The 19,517-nt window shown below is 40.7% G+C and overlaps 1 protein-coding gene across 10 annotated transcripts in view; it reads left to right on the top strand.

Annotated features, from left to right (window-relative positions):
• Nucleotides 1-1,005: 1,005 nt before the first annotated feature.
• The window catches only part of LOC141777553 (receptor-type tyrosine-protein phosphatase mu), a 192,157-nt gene continuing 173,645 nt past the window's right edge, over nucleotides 1,006-19,517 (top strand). For 9 of the 10 annotated variants that reach the window (XR_012595919.1, XM_074651917.1, XM_074651918.1 and 6 more), the window contains exon 1: nucleotides 1,007-1,467. Coding sequence is in view for 9 of the 10 variants with exons in the window: in XM_074651917.1 (XP_074508018.1) it covers nucleotides 1,395-1,467 (73 nt within the window). In the remaining variant the exon portion in view is untranslated. Of the gene's footprint in view, nucleotides 1,468-19,517 lie in introns of all 10 variants that reach the window. The other variant, XM_074651914.1, reaches the window with a different exon arrangement.

Raw genomic sequence — 19,517 nt, forward strand, 5'->3', positions numbered from 1 at the left:
GTCACCTTCAGCAAATGTTCCAGTTCAGTTTGTGGCAAAGGGAAAGAGTCCTCACTAAGACCAAGAAAGTGGATCATATCAGTCCAGTTCTGAGGTCTCTACACTGGCTCCCTGTCTCTCAGAGAACTGATTTCAAAATACTATTTTGAAAATACTTTCAAAATATTTACAAAGCACTAAATGGTTTAGGGCCAAAATACATATTTCTGCTATGTTATGAACCATCCAGACCTCTCAGGTCATCTGGATCAGGTCTGCTTAGTGTCCCCAGAGTCACAACTAAACATGCAGACGCAGCATTCAGTGTTTATGCACCAAATATTTGGAACAAGCTCCCAGAAAACTGCAGGACCAACTCCAACTCTGAGTTCTTTTAAATCAAAGCTTAAAACTTTCCTGTTTGCTGTTGCCTTTTATTAAACCAGATAATGATCTTATACTGCACTAGAGCTTTTACTCTTGTGTGTTATATTCTATTTTAGCTTCTATCCTAGCTTTTATTTTTAGCTTGTTTTTATTTTCTAATCTTTAATATTTTTATGTTTTTATAACTGTTTTAATTATGTCTTAATGTTTTTTTGCACTTTGTCGCAATGTTCTTAAATGTTTATGTAAAGCACTTTGAATCGCCCTGTTGCTGAAATGTGCTCTACAAATAAAGCTGCCTTGCCTTGTCAATTCTTTTCACATTGTGCTTCATAAGAAAAGAAAACATATATCTTAAAGAAATAATTGGTTGAATTTTGCATTATTATTACACATACAACACATTTTCTGTTAATGTAAGATGTCACTTTATGATAATCTAAAGCTGTCATAAGATATATCACAATATCAGTGACTATGAATTTTTAATACTACCTTAAATTAATGATGGCTGACTGACTGGGTAAACAGCCCACAGGGCTCTCACATTAATGCACTACTTCTTCACCTCAACCAACTTCAGTCTCCACAGCTGGTCCAAATAAACTCCAATAGAGTCACCAAGTCAGATGAAGGGAGGAGGAAGGAGGGGGACACCTCCAGTCTGTCCTCCCCGCTCACAGGCGCCCTCTACCGGCCACACAGCGCGCACACAGCCCGCTGCTCTCCATGGAGCTGCCGGACCACTCAATCCACGCGTAATTCCGGAATCAGGACTCACTCACACATTCCTCCTCCAAGTGTTGTGGAGCAAGGAGCCGGCAAGGAGCAGCCGTGTGTCGGCGACAGTGTCCTCTCACACACAGCACGCCAAGGGACGGAGGACAAGGGGAGAAGAAGACACTTTAGGTTGGACACTCCTAAAAAAGTAATAGGTATAGCGTTCAAGTTGCGGTGAAAGACAGAAGAGTTGCCAGTTAACCCCGCGGTTAGCTCGGGGTTAACGCTATACGACGGCTGCTGTCGACATGGATAAAGTTATCTATTGCTTGTTTGCTGCGATAACCTTGCTGTTGTCTGCAAGAGGGGAAGTTTTTAAAGGTAAGGAGGAATACCTGGAAATGTTTTACATATGCACATATGTCCTGTTTTATTCAATGAGACGAAGTGGAGAGGGCAAGGGCACTTAAACTCAGTTTGGCACTATTTTCTCTCACAGTTTACGCGCAATTTTTAAGGCTTTTAAGTATTGTTTGTGTTGTAAATGCGCTTGTGGTGTTAATTGGAGCATATGTGGCTGCGTGAAAGTCACCTAAGTTATACGAGGGTGGCATTCTATTAGCTTAAATGTTAATTTTTGCTCACATTTATGTGTAATTTGTTGTCACCTTTTTGGTGCCGCTGTGCGTAACGAGCAGGTGCTCGGTGCTACGGGCACCGGAGCATAAACCTCCGCTGTACTTTCAATGCCACGATTCACATGAGTTAAAGGAGTTTAATGTTTTGTGTCTAACTTTATCTTGATAAGTTGCTGTCTAATGTGATTAACCTCAAGGGATTCACGCGCCGAGGTGTCCCTGCGCTGCGTGCGCGCTGTTTGTTGGTTGTATATAGGAGGCGAGGAGGCGATAAGCCAAACGAGACCTACTGTCACTGTTTCACCGTGAACTCCTACTGAACTTAATCTATAATATCCCAGGGACCACCATGTACACACAGACGGTTACAGTCACCTTGACGTGAAGTTACCCGCCTTAAAATGCCCAATGTGGATTAAATGTGGTTCTTTTCATCCTAGTGTTTTTCATCTTAAGTGCAAAAACAGATAAACTTCTATACATAATATCAAATTCCATATGTCATACACCTCTACTGTAGTTTATATATGACATGCATTTTTTAAAATATTTTTTTTCTTTTTCACTAGTGCCCTAAAAGAATGGATAGTTCATATAATAGTATTTTTTTGTAGCTATTTTAATTACATTAACTGGTAAAAGTATATATTTTTAATAGATTTTTCCCTTGTATGTACTCTGAGAATACATGCTTTTGAATATCTCTGAAAAGTGATTGCTTTGTCACATTTCTCTTGGAGTTTCACTTCAGATTTGATTTATTGTTTCACTGTTTGATTGTTGATGCAGACTCCCTCCATTATACACAAACACAGCACTCCTACACACAAATTAATGACATTTATACAAGGTCAACTTCATTTGCAGTAAAGCTTTGTGCAGAAAGAAAAAAAGTTCATTGGTAGCAGATAGTGATTATTTGACTTATTTTAGAATTACAGGCTTTCCCCATCAGTCTAATGGCTGTAGATTGCCCCGAGGGGACTCAACATTCAGAGTCTAATTTAGCCCCTAAAGGGCTCATTTCTGTTGTCTCCACAATGGCATTATCTATGTGGTGGTGGGGGGAAAAAAAGGTGCATTAGCCTATATTCATGCCAATCAATATAGAGACAACCAAAGTCCAGTCTGAGGGAGATCCATACTGCCAATACAATTGGAGTTGTATTTAAAAACTTAAAAAATATGACCCCATATCTGAATGTGTTTGATTTTATATCCTGCAGAGGAAGGCGGTGTGTGTGTGTGTGTGAAGTTGTGTGGTGATGTGTGGCTTCAGCAGTTGTAGCTGGATGCCGAGGGATTCAACAGACAGCTGATGCATTTTTCGGAGAGCCTGTTGGGGGCAGCATGCTACACATATAATATGATAGCCATGATGATGAAGTCAAGCTGCTCCGAGTGGAGAGTCAGACACATGGATCAGAATTCAGATGCACTTTGGGAAACTTATTTGTGTTAAAAATGTCAGCTTGATCACAACTCTTGGTTTAACATAACAACATAGCTGCTAAATTTGTGTTTTTATTTATGTGTCCTCACTTTCTTCGAACTGCTTCCTACTCATATCTCTTTTAAAGAGATCATATTCAGAGATGCATTGAAAGGTTTTGTGATAAATAAACAGTTTTTTATCAAGCAGTTTGATCGCCAGGGGTCAATTTTAGCGACTGAGAACTCCCTTATCCTGCAGCTCAAAGTATTCCCAGTCCATTTTTGTGTGAGGTTCATCAGTCTTTCCCGCCGGCAGCCTCAGGAGCGGGAGATTTATTGGAGTGGGCTGCACTGTAGGGCTCCCAGTGGTGCCCAAACCATCGATAAATGTGCTCCTAATTGCATGAGTGTGTGTGTAAATATGTAAACCAGGAGGAAATCAATCGAATGTGTGTTGCTCTCTCTCTCTCTCTCTCTTTCTGGTTAGGTGACGGATTAGCCACACAGGGATGGAGAGGCTAAAATGTGAGCCCGCGCACGCGGCTCGAGACATTTGTTATGGAGAGTATGTGATAACAGCTCGTGTGATAATTAGATCGCTGAGGTAACCAGAGCACCGGTCTACTTCAGTGCACAGTATCAGCAGCGCCTTGTGACTGTGCAGCCTCAATTCGATCACAGAGAAACAGTCCTTTGGAGGTCTTTTAATTTACGCATAAAAAGACCTTCCATAATCAGGCTGTATCAGTTTCCTTCCTTTGTGAACTTGTTTATGCACCTGCATGTCCGCTCTCAGTGGCATGGTAGAGATGAACTGCTCTCTTCTTTCTTCTCCACCTCCCTGTTGCATCCACAATGCCTACTGGATGTTCAGAGAGAAAGCAAAAAAAGAACAACACTATAAATCACTTGTTGTGTATGGCCAGTGCTTCTGTTTTCTACATTATGAGGACAGGTTTTTTTCTTTCTAGAAGGTCTGGCCTTTGATATCTATACTCTGTCTTTTGCCCGAGCACATTAAATTCCAGGGAGCTGTGCGCTTTGTTATGTTTACCACCTTTTCCAGCAGCCATAAAACCTGCCTTGTTTTCTGATAGGGCCGAGCCGTGTGTAGAGAATAATGCCCCGTGCTTGTGAGTGTAGAGCCGTAGTTTGTCATTGCAGAGTGACTGCTGCTGATGGCGTCCTGGTTGACCGATCCTGATTGCCATCCAAAGCTGTGACTAAGGAGTAAAACAACACATGGGCTGCTTGGGAAGATAAACAGCACTTCATTTGAAGTCTGGCAATAATTTAGATAGTTTTTCACTCATGAAATGTTTCTTTTTTTTCTCCCAGCTGACTCAGATTTAATAGAGACTTTTCCGAAAGGTGTCCTGAAGGGTGGCAGTTTCCTTTGTGTGAGCCAGTGGAGAATGAAATTAAATATGCATGTGATTTTTTTTTTTTTTTTTTTTCTCTCGTTGGCTTCAACCAATGTTGGAGGAGAGAGAGAGAAAAAAAAAAGCTCCATGGTGATTGATGATAATACAAAGCAGAAAGTGAGGTGTCTACGTTCTTCTGTAACTTTGCTTTTCAGACACTTTTATTATGATGATAATGAAGGCAGCGGAAACACATGGATTTACTGAAGCTGTTCAAACACTGCGGGTACATGTGTGAGTTCCTAGAAAAGGGTCTGCTGAGTTTGTCAGCAGGGCTGTCTTAAGACTGATCACAGCTGGTAGACACGGGGAGATGTGTCACTTTAAAAACTCAACTTTAAGAACTTGCAAATATTAAGTGCTGCTGTATAGACTAGACCATTGATTTGAAGTGACTAGACTGACAGCAGCATTATCCGTATTTCACGATTAGAGAGGTCCAACATACTTCTATGTGTGAAAAATAAAATCCCTGCCAACTGATTTTTTAACATGTCTTGCTACAGAACCTCAGTACTTTACATATTATGTGGCCTGTTAGTATCTTTGTATCTTATAGTTTTACACCCAATAAAGACACTGCAACGCCTAAAGGAAAATTACACCCGAAACACTAAAGCAAAACAGCTGCCATCGATGTATGTTGCCTCGGCCCTTTTTTGTGTTAAAGCTTCAGTAAGCAGAACGTTTTTGGCATCATTGGGCAAAAATTCCATAATAACCTTTCAGCAAATTGTAATTCAAGTGTTCTGAGAGATAACTAGACTTCTGCACCTCCTCATGGCTCTGTTTTCAGGCGTTAAAAAAATGAAGGTGAAGGGAGACTTTGGCCAATCACATGCCATTCCAGAGAGATTGTTCCTATTTAGCGTTCCTATTGGCTGTGCTCCGGCTGATGGGCGGTGCTTGGTATTTCCTCAACTGATCTCAACATGGCAGCCCGGTCACAAACTTTCTCATTTTACAGCTAAACTGTACACTACAAGATGTTTCTGAAAACATTTGAGGAGAGAAATAGGCATTACAGTAACATAATATTGATTGATATTTGATCAGCGCTGAATAGTTTGATCGTTTGGTTGGACTTCACGAGTGATTGACAGCTGCTCAGAGACGGCAGGTTCCAGCTCGGCTCTGATTGCTTGTTTTCCTCCGGTCTGGGAAATCTTGCAGATGCCATTAGGAGCACCAAAGGACACTGAGGCACATGAATTTTTTTTCAGATTACCTGTCTCGTGCACTACTGTCAGGATATAGCGACCGTTTTATAAAAATTACTTTTTTAAATCATATTTGCTCCATTTCTACCCACTGCTGCTTTAAAAAAATATTTTATGCAACATGATATAATATCAACATATTTCCAGATTTTCCACATTGCAAAATAAAATATGTAAAAAAATCTGCTCTCTGAAGCATCAGCAGTATCAGCCCCTAATGACAATGTGACATGTACAGTCAAGGGCGTAGGTTTCATTTCAACATTTGGGGCGGAGACACATTTTTTATGCACCAATTTCTGCCTTTTCTGCATCAAGTTATGGTGGAAATATCTTTATTTATGTAAAGGAAAACACAAAATTCAGACGCCAGGTGACAATTCAGTTCATTGGATCCACAAAAGTCTCAGCTTTCCAGTAATACCCAATTTATGCAATTTCAAGACTGTGTAGGGACCCCAGTTTGCAGAAATATTTTTGCCCAACATTGCATGTGATTATCATAAATGGGCATGCCTGTAAAGGGGAGACTCGTGGGTACCCATAGAACCCATTTTTGTTCACATATCTTGAGGTCAGAGGTCAAGGGACCCCTTTGAAAATGGCCATGCCAGTCAAAATTTAGTCGAACTTTGGAGCGTTATATAGCGTCCTTCTGGACATGAAATGATTGGTACCAATAGATTCCTTAGGTTTTCTAGTTTCATATGATGCTAGTATGCTCACTAGATTTAAGCGACAGCCTTTCCTAAAAAGAGTTTGCCACTAAAGTACATGTCAGAATCTGGTGTCCAAAGATGAAGACATTTTTTTTAGAGAGAAATCCATCATATAAGAGGAAGATATCTGATGTTTTTTCTATCTTCATTAGACTTATTATACCAGCATAACAAAACATGTTGCATTCTGAGCGAAGGGCACACAGCTTGACGCATTATTCAGCTTTGTTTCAATGGGAAATGTCAGCATCTGTTCTCTGGAAGTTGCCACGAGGCATTCTTGGAAATGTAGGAAATCATCAATAACTGGAGTAGCAGATAAGGGACGCTGAGGAAAAAGTCGACACACCAAAAAAAGTAAACAGCATTTCATAACAAAACAACTACCACCGAGACACATCACAGATTGATGAGGCATAGCAGTGCAAAAGCAACCAAGGGTGGACTTTTCCATTAATTTAGGCAGCAGGTAACATGACTCGTGCGGAGAATGTGTCCTCTTCAAACTTGTATTATAGACAAAGTTTGTGACACTTTAAATGGGACATTAGCCGGTTTGTTAGGCGTCCTGGTTACACATTATTCACACATTAATTCATAGTTTGTGTTTTCATCAAGGATCAGTTCAGGTAAAGTATTGTCCTCATTTTCTTAACATTGTGACTGTTTTCAATTATAGTTAACTTAACTTCCGTAAAAACAAACTAAAAATTAATAAAGAAACTGTTAAACTGCTTTTCGTTGTTTTTCCATGACAATGACAATAAAGTCTCTATCTATCTATCTAATAAAAGTGGTATTATAGGTTGGCTTAAGAAGGTCTATTTGCACAGTGACACATTGTTTTTGTTGTCTCTGTACTCAAGCACATGGGATTTAAAATGACTTTGAGGTTGTCCCGACTCTCAGCTTTAATGTGGAGGTGTTTAAATCTTCCTCAGATGAATACTGCATAAAGTGTAGCCCTTTCAATACATAGACACCCATTTTTAAATCTTCATCAGATGAACACTGCACAAAGTGTAGGCCTTTCAATACGTAGACACCCACTTTAGGACACAGAAAGCATTTGGTAGATAGTTAATTAGCTGCTCAGCTGCAGCACATTAAACAGCATGTAAACAGACTTGCAAATACAACTTTGTTCTGGTTAGATGCTGGCGTGGTCCTTACTCTTTAAGACCACTAACAACACGCTGTCTGTCCGTGAGATGAAGGCGACAGCGGACGTTTTTTTTATTACTTTGCTGTCAATCAAACACAGACAGCGACACACCCCTCCAGCCGGCTGAAAAGGAGCATTTCTGATATTTCCACAAAAAAAAGTCCTTGTTTTAATGATACAAAACTATTAACAATATATTTAAAAAACACATTGACATTATTTTAGACTGCAAAAAGGGATGGCCAAATGTGATTTCAGTTGGACAATCTCGAGAATCTCTGTTTCGTTCTCTTTGGCGGCACCTATGGCGATAAGCGGCAATTACAGGTGTTTTTTTGTTTTTTTCACTTCTATTTTTTCCCGGAGAATGTCGCTACAGACACCCAGTTCGTCATACTGCAAATACAAGGGTGTTTATCAGTGGGCCATAGGCCTGATAGATAGTGACTTAAAGGGCGGGTCCATCTGCGTTCTGTTCTGTTTTTTTTTCAAATTGATACACCCACTCAGGTGTTGAACGTTGGCACTAGCTGGGTCAAAATGATCTGTGCTAAGTAATAACTGAAAGGGTTAGTTCGGATTTTTTTGAAGTGGGGTTGGGTTGTATGTATACTCCTGCGGTCTGCGAGGTAAAATCACTGCTTTTGTGAATGGAGTCTGGTAGCTTTGAAGAGAGCGATATAACGGCTTCAGCAGCAGAATGTATTTTATCCTCCTAAAAAAATCAATATCAGTTTAAGTGTACTCTGTATTTAGAATTTTTTCACCGCTTTACCTCGCCGTCAGACACCCCTTTCTGACGGGGAACTGAAGCCGTTATATCGCTGTCTTCAAAGCCACCAGACCAGACTCCATTCACAAAAACAGTCATTTTACCTTGCAGAACACAGGAGTTGCTGGTCTAATTTAATATTTTGGTGTCAAATCCTTTCTGAGCAGTGACCCCCAGCAGGCATCAGCTGACACTTATGCTCTCCAGTGAGTGAAACACATGATCATTTGGACAGAAACTCGTGATAATTTGGACAGAGTTAAGTCAGATGACTGACTTGGCCGGTGAAGCCACTGTTGACCATAAAAAGCTCTTTGGCAGCTTTGCAGCTTTCACTTTATGTTTAAGATCATTGTCTAAGATTGGGGGGGGGCTTTGTATAAAATGCCTATAATTTCCACAATGTTCACTGAAAATGAATGTGAAATTAAAGCTCAATTTAAGACTTAAAGCTTTAATTAAAGCTGAAAGCACTCTGAAATGAAACAATGACTCTGAGGTTAAAGTGCTGGAGCACAGAGCCAACACAACAACAAACGTGCGACTGTCCAGATACTCACAGACTGCATGGAAACTGGTTAAGTGCCGGCCTATCGCAGACACTTTCACGCTAAAGAAAGTGACTCAAATCTGCACCAATATCATCTTCATATCCCTGGAGTGCCACTCCACATTCAATCATTAGCTGTTGATTTGCAAGTGATTTTATTTACATTCTTGAGAGGCAGTAATAGTTTTGAAGTTGGTTCTCGAGGCGGCTGATGTGGCTATGTTATCCGGGAGCTCTGCGGCGGAATGATAATTGGCCTTGAGATGTGACTGTGTGAAGGATGCTGGACAAACAGAGATGCTCTAATTATACACAGCTCCTTCTTCAAATGAAGAGGATAAAAGCTAATGAATCGCACACGGGCCAGCGCCGGGGCTGCCTAATGAAGAGAGAGTGAGAGACAGAGAGGGGAGTGTTTGTAAGAGAGAGAGGAAGTGTTTGTGTGTGTAAGGCATGCTCCAACAATTCTGTGATCTCATCACCATGTCTAAAAAAAAAAAAAAAAAAGAACTTGGAAGAAAAACAACAACTTACTATGCAGCGGATCATGTTTACCGAAGTCGGCATTCGTTGTAGGTGGCTCAGAGAGTCCAGGCACGCAGGGAAATTTCACTAATTAATGCTCCAAGGGTCTCAATTGTTATTAATGGTGACGAGAAGGAGGAGGGGAACGAGGGAGGAGAAAGAGAAGCAGTTTAAATCAGGATATTACAGTTGATTGTTAGGCCTCTATCTCGCTGTGGATGTCGGCTCACTTTCATTCAAACTTTTTTTTAAAAACTGTATTTTTTATTTGGAAAATGTTCACTTTAGAATTGAATCTAGATCAGTGACAAATGACTGGCGGTTGCAACCGATGATTTTACACTCCGATTGAATTGACCCCGACCCTGGCACATTTCTCACTTATCTTCAAAACCTGCTGTTCAATCAGCTGGTTTCTATTCAGCATTGTCGCCTATAACCTAAGGGGTTATTATGTGCACTGCAAATTGATTCTGATAGAGCATACTTTGATATTTGGTTCAGGTGAGCGTATAGCCTTGACCTGAAGTGTGAAGCTTTAATTTCAAGTCTGTCAAATAAAAACTCCCGCCGCAGCTTTGACGTTGAAAAGGTGCAAAGTTTCTCGTGTAATTTCGTGAATAACTCAAGTTGCCTCCTTCACGGGACAAGTGCACTTTGCTAACTTGGAGGAGACTCTGTTTCATGCCAAAAAGCTGTCCGCATTAGGCTGCTGCTCCTCACGCAAACTGGGTGGTGTAGTGTAGGTGGTAGCAGTGAGGAGGAGGAAGAGGAGGTGGGGGCTGCTACTGCTGTTTCACCTTGTCTCCTGTTATTTATTAGGCTTCTGTCAAGGCTCAGGCAGCAGGCAGGTGTACATCCCTCCTCCTCCTCTCCCCATCCGGGCCTTATGAGTATAACCAGGGGCAAAATTCTCCATTACTGTCAGTCTGAATCTGTTGCCGTCACATTAGCGCACGTCATGCAGTCATTAATGCATTAGGCCTTGTTTGAGTGCCAGTTATTTGCATTGGCTTTTACACTGTCTATTCGCCCTTGTGCTAAAAGCTGCCTTGGCTGAACCTATTGACCATTTAACTGTTCAATAATGAAGCGATCCCTGAGGATGAATTAGGCCTCAGCGGTCCTGTTGAATAATGGTTATTAGGACGTGAAAAAAAAAAATTTTCATGGCCTTTTTTGAGAGGGACATGTAGCGACATTTTATCTATCCACTGTATGTTTTTAATGCATCATCTCACCGCTAACAGTCAAGCGCACTATTATCCACCCTTGTCCTCCACTTCTTCCTCCCAAAGCAGAATGTACCTGATTATGCTCCTATCGGTCACACTCTGGCGCCTATTTGGAGGCTGTTATCTGTTTGCGGTGGAGACTCCTCTGGGGAAGCGTACAGCCGATAAGAGACTGTTGTTCTGTAAACAGCCCTCTGACCTCCTCAGGCTGGGCTTGGCTCCTTTTCAAATGGGTCTCTTTTGTATTGGCCCTAAGCTCAAACCGCCGCGTGACTGATTCCCCGGGGGGGAGTTTTAATGGCATTACTGTACGCTCCGCACCGCGCAGGGTGGTCACTCCACTGGGGCCAGAGGGGGGTGTCCATACCTTCAGAAGCAGAGGGAAGGGGGGAGAATAAGACGGTGGGAACGATGTGGCAGAAAAGATGTACTGTTGTCTTTTACTGAACAGAATATGAGTGATAATTAGGGCTGTCAAAGTTAACGCAATAATAACGCGTTAACACAAATTTGTTTTAACGCCATTAATTTCTTTAACGCATTAACGCAACTTGCGATGTTTAGGTTGTAGTGGGCTCAGTTTTAAAGCTAGAGTGAAGATACTGGTATCATTTGAAACTAAAAAACCTAAAGAATCCATTGGTACCAACCATGTCATACTAGCTTGTTGCGAAGGAGGATAAATGACACTCCAAATTTACACTGAATTTTTGCGAGGGAAAACTGGCATGGCCATTTTTAAAGGGGTCCCTTGACCTCTGACCTCAAGATATGCGAATGGAAATGGGTTCTATGGGTACCCACGAGTCTCCCCTTTGTAGACATGCCGACTTTATGATAATCACATGCAGTTTTGGGCAAGTAATAGTCAAGTCAGCACACTGACACACTGACAGCTGTTGTTGCTTGAGTCTGTTTGTTGCTTGAGTTTGCCATGTTATGATTTGAGCATATTTATTATGCTAAATGCAGTACCTGTGAGGGTTTCTGGACAATATTTGATATTGTTTTGTGTTGTTAATTAATTTCTAATAATAAATATATACATATATTTGCATAAAGCAAGCATATTTACCCACTCCCTTGTTGATAAATACTTGCCAAATCTCCCTTTAAGGTACATTTTGAACAGATAAAAAAATGTGCGATTAATTTGCGTCCAATCGCTTTTAAATATTTTAATGGATTGACAGTCCTAGTAATAATGTGAATGACCCCTAAACTGGAAGTATCTTGTGGGAATGGAATTATCTGATGATACAGTGGTGCTTTTCTTAAATATCAATCACCATTTTAGTTTTTAACCATGTGGCAAACCTCTTATCATAACATATCCTCACTTGTCCCTGTGACTGTCTGTTCACTCACTGAAATCTGACTTGAGACAAGTGCATTAACAGCTCTTCCGGGGACAACTTGGCCAACCGCTGGACCGTCCACCATCAAAGACGATCAGTCAGCTCCACCGATGTCAGCTCGGTTTTTAACACGTCCGTTGTTTAATTTGCCAGTGTGCCTGAGCAAACAATGCATTGAAAATCAGTAGCCATGGGCTGCGGAGCAGTGATCTGTTGTACTAAATCACTTTGGTGTTAAACACGGCTTCACCGAAACGACTATTGAGACACACAGCTGCAGGGCCGTATTAAAGACAGAGCAAACACAAAACAATAACTGGAAAAGATGATGCTTGGCTTGAAGCTTGACTCCCACCCTGTAATCACAGTTTGCCACGCTAAAGAAATTACAGGGCACAGGAGTCATTAGAAGTGCGGGTGCATCCCCGCACTGCAAACGGAAACAAAGTTGAAAACACATGTTTTTGGAATAATGCACATCCGAATAAACAAACCGGTGAAAGTCTGACAAGTTGATTGTAATGATAGTTCGCTGGCGGCCGGGAGGATAAATCCAGTGTGATGCGATGTCTCAGAGACTTATTGGTATCAGAGCAAAGGAGTAATTAATGTGGAAAGCCTCTAGCATCAGTTGGTTTTTCAGCAACGTTATCATCAGTCCAACTGCCTCTACTGTATCATGACAAATAGCACTCTACTTAAACCAGTTAGAACAGAATTAACTTGTTTTTTATGTTAACTATTAAAGTGAAAGCTTACTTTGTTTGATTTTGACATTTAAAGCAGTTTGTCTGGTTGTCTTTTTGCACTCTATAGCTGCAAGAATTACAACTAAAATGCTCTGAACACAATGTGAATATTTTTCTGTCGTGTGAATATTATTACCCACTGCTGAAGCGACGGTTTGACTAAAATGCAAACATATCTTTTCCCTGTCCTACTAAGTCTTTGAGCAAGTCCCAAGGCTAACTGAGAATTTCCCTATTGTCGTTCCCAGATCTCTAAATGGGGCATTACTCATAATAGGCTCCCAGCTGAAGGTAGGCAGTACAGACATTTATAAAACGAGTCAGGAACAAGAACAAATTCTAAGTTATTGGATTAACACCAAAGCATGAATTTCTTTTCCAGTTTCCCTCTTTTGTCACCAGGGTTGTTTAACCAAATCTAAATATCCTATGTCTCTCCCTATTTTATTTTATTTTGTTTGTTGTGTTGTTCACTGCTGTACTTCTAATTTGCCATTTTCTTCCTACAAATTGTGTAAATGGTTAAAATTAGTAGGTTTTACTAGCTGTTGGTTAACGTGATGCTAGCTAATGTAAAACAAAAGAAAAAGAAAGAATGTAAGACAAACATGGGGGCCTTTAACTACTAAACCTAGATATATATTCTTTGTGTAACGTTTAGGGCTGTCAACAGATTAAAATATTTAATAGCGATTAATTGTATGATAATGCATGATAAGTTGCAGATTTTTTATCTGTCTCAAAATGTACCTTAAAGGGAGATTTGTCAAGTATCTAATACTCTTATCAACATGGGCAAACATGCTTGCTTTATGCAAATGTATGTATATACTGTATTTATTATTGAAAATCAACTAACAACACAAAACAATGACAAATATTGTCCAGAAACCCTCAAAGCATAAAAAATATGCTTGACCACGACTACGAGGACTTGACTATGACTTTCCCCAAACTGCATGTGATTAGCATAAAGTGGGCATGTCTGTAAAGGAGAGACTCGTGGGTACCCATAGAACCCATTTTCATTCACATATCTAAAGGTCAGAGGTCAAGGGACCCCTTTGAAAATGGCCATGCCATGTTTTTCTTCTGCAAAATTTAGTGTAATTTGGGAGCGGTATTTAGCCTCCTTCCTGACAAGCTAGTATGACATGGTTGGTACCAATGGATCTCTTAGGTTTTTCTAGTTTCATATGATGCCAGTATCTTCACTCTAGCTTTAAAAGAGCCCGCTACAAACTAAACATCGCAAGTTGCGTTAATGCGTTAAAGAAATTAGTGGCGTTAAAACGATTTTGCGTTAACGCGTTTATTGCGTTAACTTTGACAGCCCTAGTAACGTTGCTTAATTTTCTATTGCTCATCATTGCATTAGTGACTGTAGGCCTACTCGTATCTTTAATTTACCGCTTTCTTCCTTGTTGTTGTTATTGTTATGCATTCAGGGAACCTGCTAGTTGCCAGTTAGCATGTTAACATACATCAATATATGAGCGATTCTCTGTCAAAATCAGCATGGAGAGGCGCGTAGAGACAACTGTTTGCGGCTTGCAGCTCTCTCTTGTCGTTTCCTTTCTGTCAGTGGATTTCTACAATGTGGGGAAAATGGAATTAGGACATTTCAGTACTACGGACAGCGCCCCACCTACTCACAAACCCCGGGCCCCCACACAACAAACAGCGCTGTCCATGGTTCTGAAACAACAGCTAAGCGATAGTCGCATGTATCTCGGCCAACAATCTTGTTGTTTTTGCTATATTTTTCTATAGATACATAAAGCTCAAACAAAGGGGGCAAAAAATATAACGCCGCACCACGGAGATATGATACCTTTTGCTCCTTTACCTTCCACAGGTAATTTGCTGTCATTGTTTTCGATGGTCACTTTCCAACCGAACAAAAATAGCCTTTATGTGGTTGTCAAGTAGCTTTAAATATCTGATTTCAACAGTAGACATGAAGCCATTTTGAGGCAGGCTTGTTTTGTCCTGAGTTGTGTATAGTTACCAGTATTTCAGCATATGATCACCATCAGATGACACATTTTGCTAACTAGCTAGGTATTTCTAGAGCCGACGGGTGTGAGATTCTTGGAGTTTCATGTCAGATTTTCTCATTCTGTGCACATTAAAACTAGTTGACCTTTTAACAGCAATTAAATAAATCAATACGTCCCACATTTCTCATTTATTAGGTGTATATTACAAGTATTATTATTTAACAAATTGCTTGTGTTCCCTTTGACAGCAGGCACTGTTTTCTGAGTATTACACTGTATTCTGCATCACATTTGTTGAAGCCAAAATGAATCATTTCAGTGCCAGATCTTATAGTCATCCTACTCATGTCCATGTCAGCCTCTTGACTTAAATGCAATCATTTATTAATTTAAATAATTCTACTAAATAATGTCTACAGTCAAGAATGGCACAATACTGAAGGGATATTCTTTTAAATAAGCCATATAGTACGTCACTCAACTTGAGAGTGACATTAGTGGACTGAATGTCGCTGCAAACAGTTTCTTTTGAGTTTCGATGGTCACTTTCCAACTGCACAAAAAATAGCTGTTATGTGGTTGTCAAGTAGCTTTGAATATCTGATTTCAACAGTAGACATAAAGCCATTTAGAGGCAGGCTTGTTTTGTCCTGAGTTGTGAAGTTACCTGTATTTCAGCATATTAATGATACGTTTTATGCTGGCTAGGTTTTTCTAGAGCCGACGGGTGTTAGGTTCTTGAAGTTTCATGTCAGATTTTCATTCTCGGCACATTAAAACTAGTTGGCCTTTTAACAGCAATTACATAATCAATATGTCCCACATTTCTCATTTATTTTGTCACTTAGGTGGATATTACAAGCAGTTTAACAAATTGCTTGTGTTCCCTTTGACAGCAGGCACTGTTTTCTTAGTATTACACTCTGCATCACATTTGTTGAAGCCAGAATGAATCATTTTGGTGCCAGATCTTATGTCCATCCTACTCATGTCCATGTCAGCCTCATGACTTCAATGCAATCATTTATTAATTAAATAATTCGGCCGAGAATGACACAATACTAATTGTATTTTTCTTTTAAATAAGCCATGTACTTCTTTACTCAACTTGAGACTGACGTTAGTGTCGCTGCATATGGTTTCTTTCGAGCAAACCAAAGGGAAAACTTTATCGAACATGTGAACGTGAGCAGAATTAAGTGGTGATATTGGTGTATTTTTGATACGCCCATGCCTCTGTGTTGCTCCACAGTCTTATTTAGTTGCTGGGAAGTTGCAGCAGCATCAAACGGTGCTGATCAGGATTGCAGTGGCCTGGTGAGGCAGCAGCACACAGGCTGGGTTCAGAGGATGAATAATTCACTCACATGAGCCCAGACTTCTTCTGGCCGTGAGACTAATATTCAACAGCACCTGTGTGTCTGAAAATCTCTCCCCTTCAACCCACCAGGTTACTTTCCCTGGGGGAAACCTCACCCCGGCATCACCCCAGCTGTGCCATCTCCAAACTGTCAGAATAGCAGCGCCGTGGCTGGAATGCTGCGCTGTGATGACAGAAATGTACAGAGGAAAGCGATCAGTGTACAGTATAGGCTGCCGTGTGACTGAAATACTGAGGAAAGTGGGAACATAATTAGTGCTGGGCATCAAACCTCAATACTTTGTTGGTACCATCAGAGATTTGTTTATGGCACCGAGCTTCGTAAACAATCAGGTACCAAGCTGGCAACGAGTGTCTTGTTTATTATTCTTTGATCATATCTTCCCTGATTTAAATCAACATTTTGCCAGATGAGAAAACAATCTCACACACACAATGTCCATTTAGTAGCGGTTGGGGAGTGTTTGATCATATCATATGGTCTTTGTCAGCAGAGTTTCCCCAGTTGTCAGAGGACTGTAGATGTTCAAATTTCCATTTTTTTCATTAGCACTTTAAGGACTTCTCGTCCGTGTTAAGTTAAAAGCTGAGGTTCAGGTGTTATGGCTGAGAACAGCTACCAAATGCACCTCGTAGATACTTTATTTGTCCCTGTGGGGAAATTGTATTGAGATTGTGAGATTTAACTGCTGTTTCCAAGGTCAAGAGTGATCTACGAACATGTTGCCAATTATAACATTTTGACAAAGTTCTTGTACAACTATTTGTGTATGTCATTTTGTTTTTTGTACCAAAACTCTTGATTCATTTGGAAAAAGTGAAGAAAATCTTTGAATGATTCCCAGACCAAAACATATGCCTCATTTCCACTGTATGGTTCGACTCGACTTGACTTGACTCGACTATTTTTGCTACCAGGTCCTTTTCTCTTTTTCGTTTTCCACTGCGGATAGTACCCCGTCAGTGTAGTTGGGATTCTCAGCTGACAGCTGTAGCAAAGCCGGGTGAAACTGCCGTGACATCATCAATGCGACACTTCATCTGCAACCAAACAGAGGGACGTCTGCACTTCATCAACTGCATGGCGTAATTTTGCGGTAGTGGTGTAACGGACCGTATTTGATCCATGATTGGGTGAAGGTAAATTCTAACGTCATCATGATGTGTTTAAATTCCCTACTTACTTTTCTTAACTTATAATTAGGGCTGTCAATGTTAATACGATAATAACGTGTTAACGCAAAATCGTTTTAACGCCACTAATTTCTTTAACGTATTAATGCAATCCATCTAGCGGGCTCAGTTTTAAAGCTAGAGTGAAGATACCGGTATCATACGAAACTAGAATTTATGCTAAATGCAGTACCTGTGATGGTTTCTGGACATTTGTCATTTGTGTTGTTAATTGATTTCAAATAATAAATATATACATACATTTGCATAAAGCAGCATATTTGCCCACTCCCGTGTGGATAAGAGTATTACATACTTGACAAATCTCCCTTTAAGGTACATTGTGAACAGATAAAAAATGCGTGATTAATTTGCTATTAAAAGTTTTAATCGATTGACAGCCCTACTTATACTCTATACATCATTAGAACTACGAATGCCTCAGACCGCTTAGAACCTAGACAGAGGTGGTACCAAAAAAAGGAAGGGATACTATCCACAACTTTTGCTAATATCTTTTTTTGTTTGGTTTTGTAGACATATTTTTATGTCATTGTTTTATGCATAACAATGGCAGAGCTGCCATGACTTTGGTTTGAGATCAACACGCTGAATTTTATTCCAGTTTTTTCCCCTCTTCCTATCATTCTACATTTCATCATTCAGCCTTCATTTCTATAATTATCTGAACAAAAGACTCTCAAGCGTTGACAGATCAGCTGCGTCCAAGCATGCGTGTAGGCGTTTGTGCACCAAACACATAGACTGTGTTTATAGTGTGTGTGTGTATGTGTCTGATGGTCCACGAGTGTACACATGGATGTGTGTTGCTGCACATGTTGGCATGTTTTGTCTGTGTGCCGTGTGTGCGCTGTGGTTTCCTCCCGGTCCCCGTGTGTCAGGTAGCAGACCCATCTCAGGCTTATTATCAGGGATGTGACAGAAGGCGGCAGACAGCAGCGGCGACGCCTTAATGAAACCTGGGCCCTGGCTAATTGGTGACACCGTAGCGTGAGGGAATGAAAGAGGCAGTAACCAGACTGGCAGGACGAGAGGAGAGGACAGCGGGTCCGGCCCTCGCACCATTAAATTAGGCCCGTCATGTTCATTTGTAGAACACACAGAAGGAGGGGACACCTACACTCTTCTTATCAAAATCCTGCAAATGCAAAACTCCCCGCTGGTCGAACTGAGATAGTCCCCGTTAACGCATTTTCTACTCAGCAGAGTTTTCCTTTTCAATCTTCTCCTTTTCATTATACCTTGGCAAGACTTTCTCTTTTGCTCTCACTTTCAAAGAGCGAGGTTAGGCGGGGATGAACCTTGGCCTCTTCTATTCTTGGTGCTTGGTTTTATCATAGATCAACATGTGTTTAAGTAACTGAACCAAGTGAGTTGTGCTTTTAACAAAATCCAAAAGGTCTTAAAGTGTGACTACTTTTTGAAGAAAAAAAACGTGTTCTCCCTCTTAGGAATAAAAAGGTCATAGGCTATATGCACCATTACTCAGTTTACAAAACTCAGGGTTTTTACCGCTACAGCCTTATTTAGTCTTTTATGGCCAACAGAGTATGATGGTAGCACGTCATTACAAGGAACGTGTCATGAGGACGCATTTAAGCCTTTTCGCTTGTCATTTTTACACCATGCAACAAAACTACGGTAATGTTAGTAGTTGGGTTTAGGTTTATGAGGTTTAGGGTTACGGTTAGTACGTAAACTAAGTAAAATACGTACAGAAATTACGTAACATGAGTACGCAAAACACGTCACAAACGTCACAAAAAACGCGTCACTTACAAACAAAACACCGGTGTCAAACACCGGTCTACTGGTTGAAAGCATGGATGTATAAAGAGAACTGGATACAGCGTTGTAGGCGGGCTCCTGTTCATTCCTATGAGAGTTGCTCAGTGGTGCATGAAGCCAAAATGTCTCGACTGCCAAGTGATAAAGTACCTGTATCTTCCGGCGATCTTCCGCATCCATTGGGCCCTTAGAGCAGGCGCAGTGGCGTTTCCTTTAACTCCGTCTCATTCACATGAACGGAGGAAGGGAAATAACTCTGGATTTGGCAGTTAGTGC

This window comes from Sebastes fasciatus, chromosome 11 (genome assembly GCF_043250625.1).
Source record: "Sebastes fasciatus isolate fSebFas1 chromosome 11, fSebFas1.pri, whole genome shotgun sequence".
Taxonomy (NCBI): Eukaryota; Metazoa; Chordata; class Actinopteri; order Perciformes; family Sebastidae; genus Sebastes; species Sebastes fasciatus.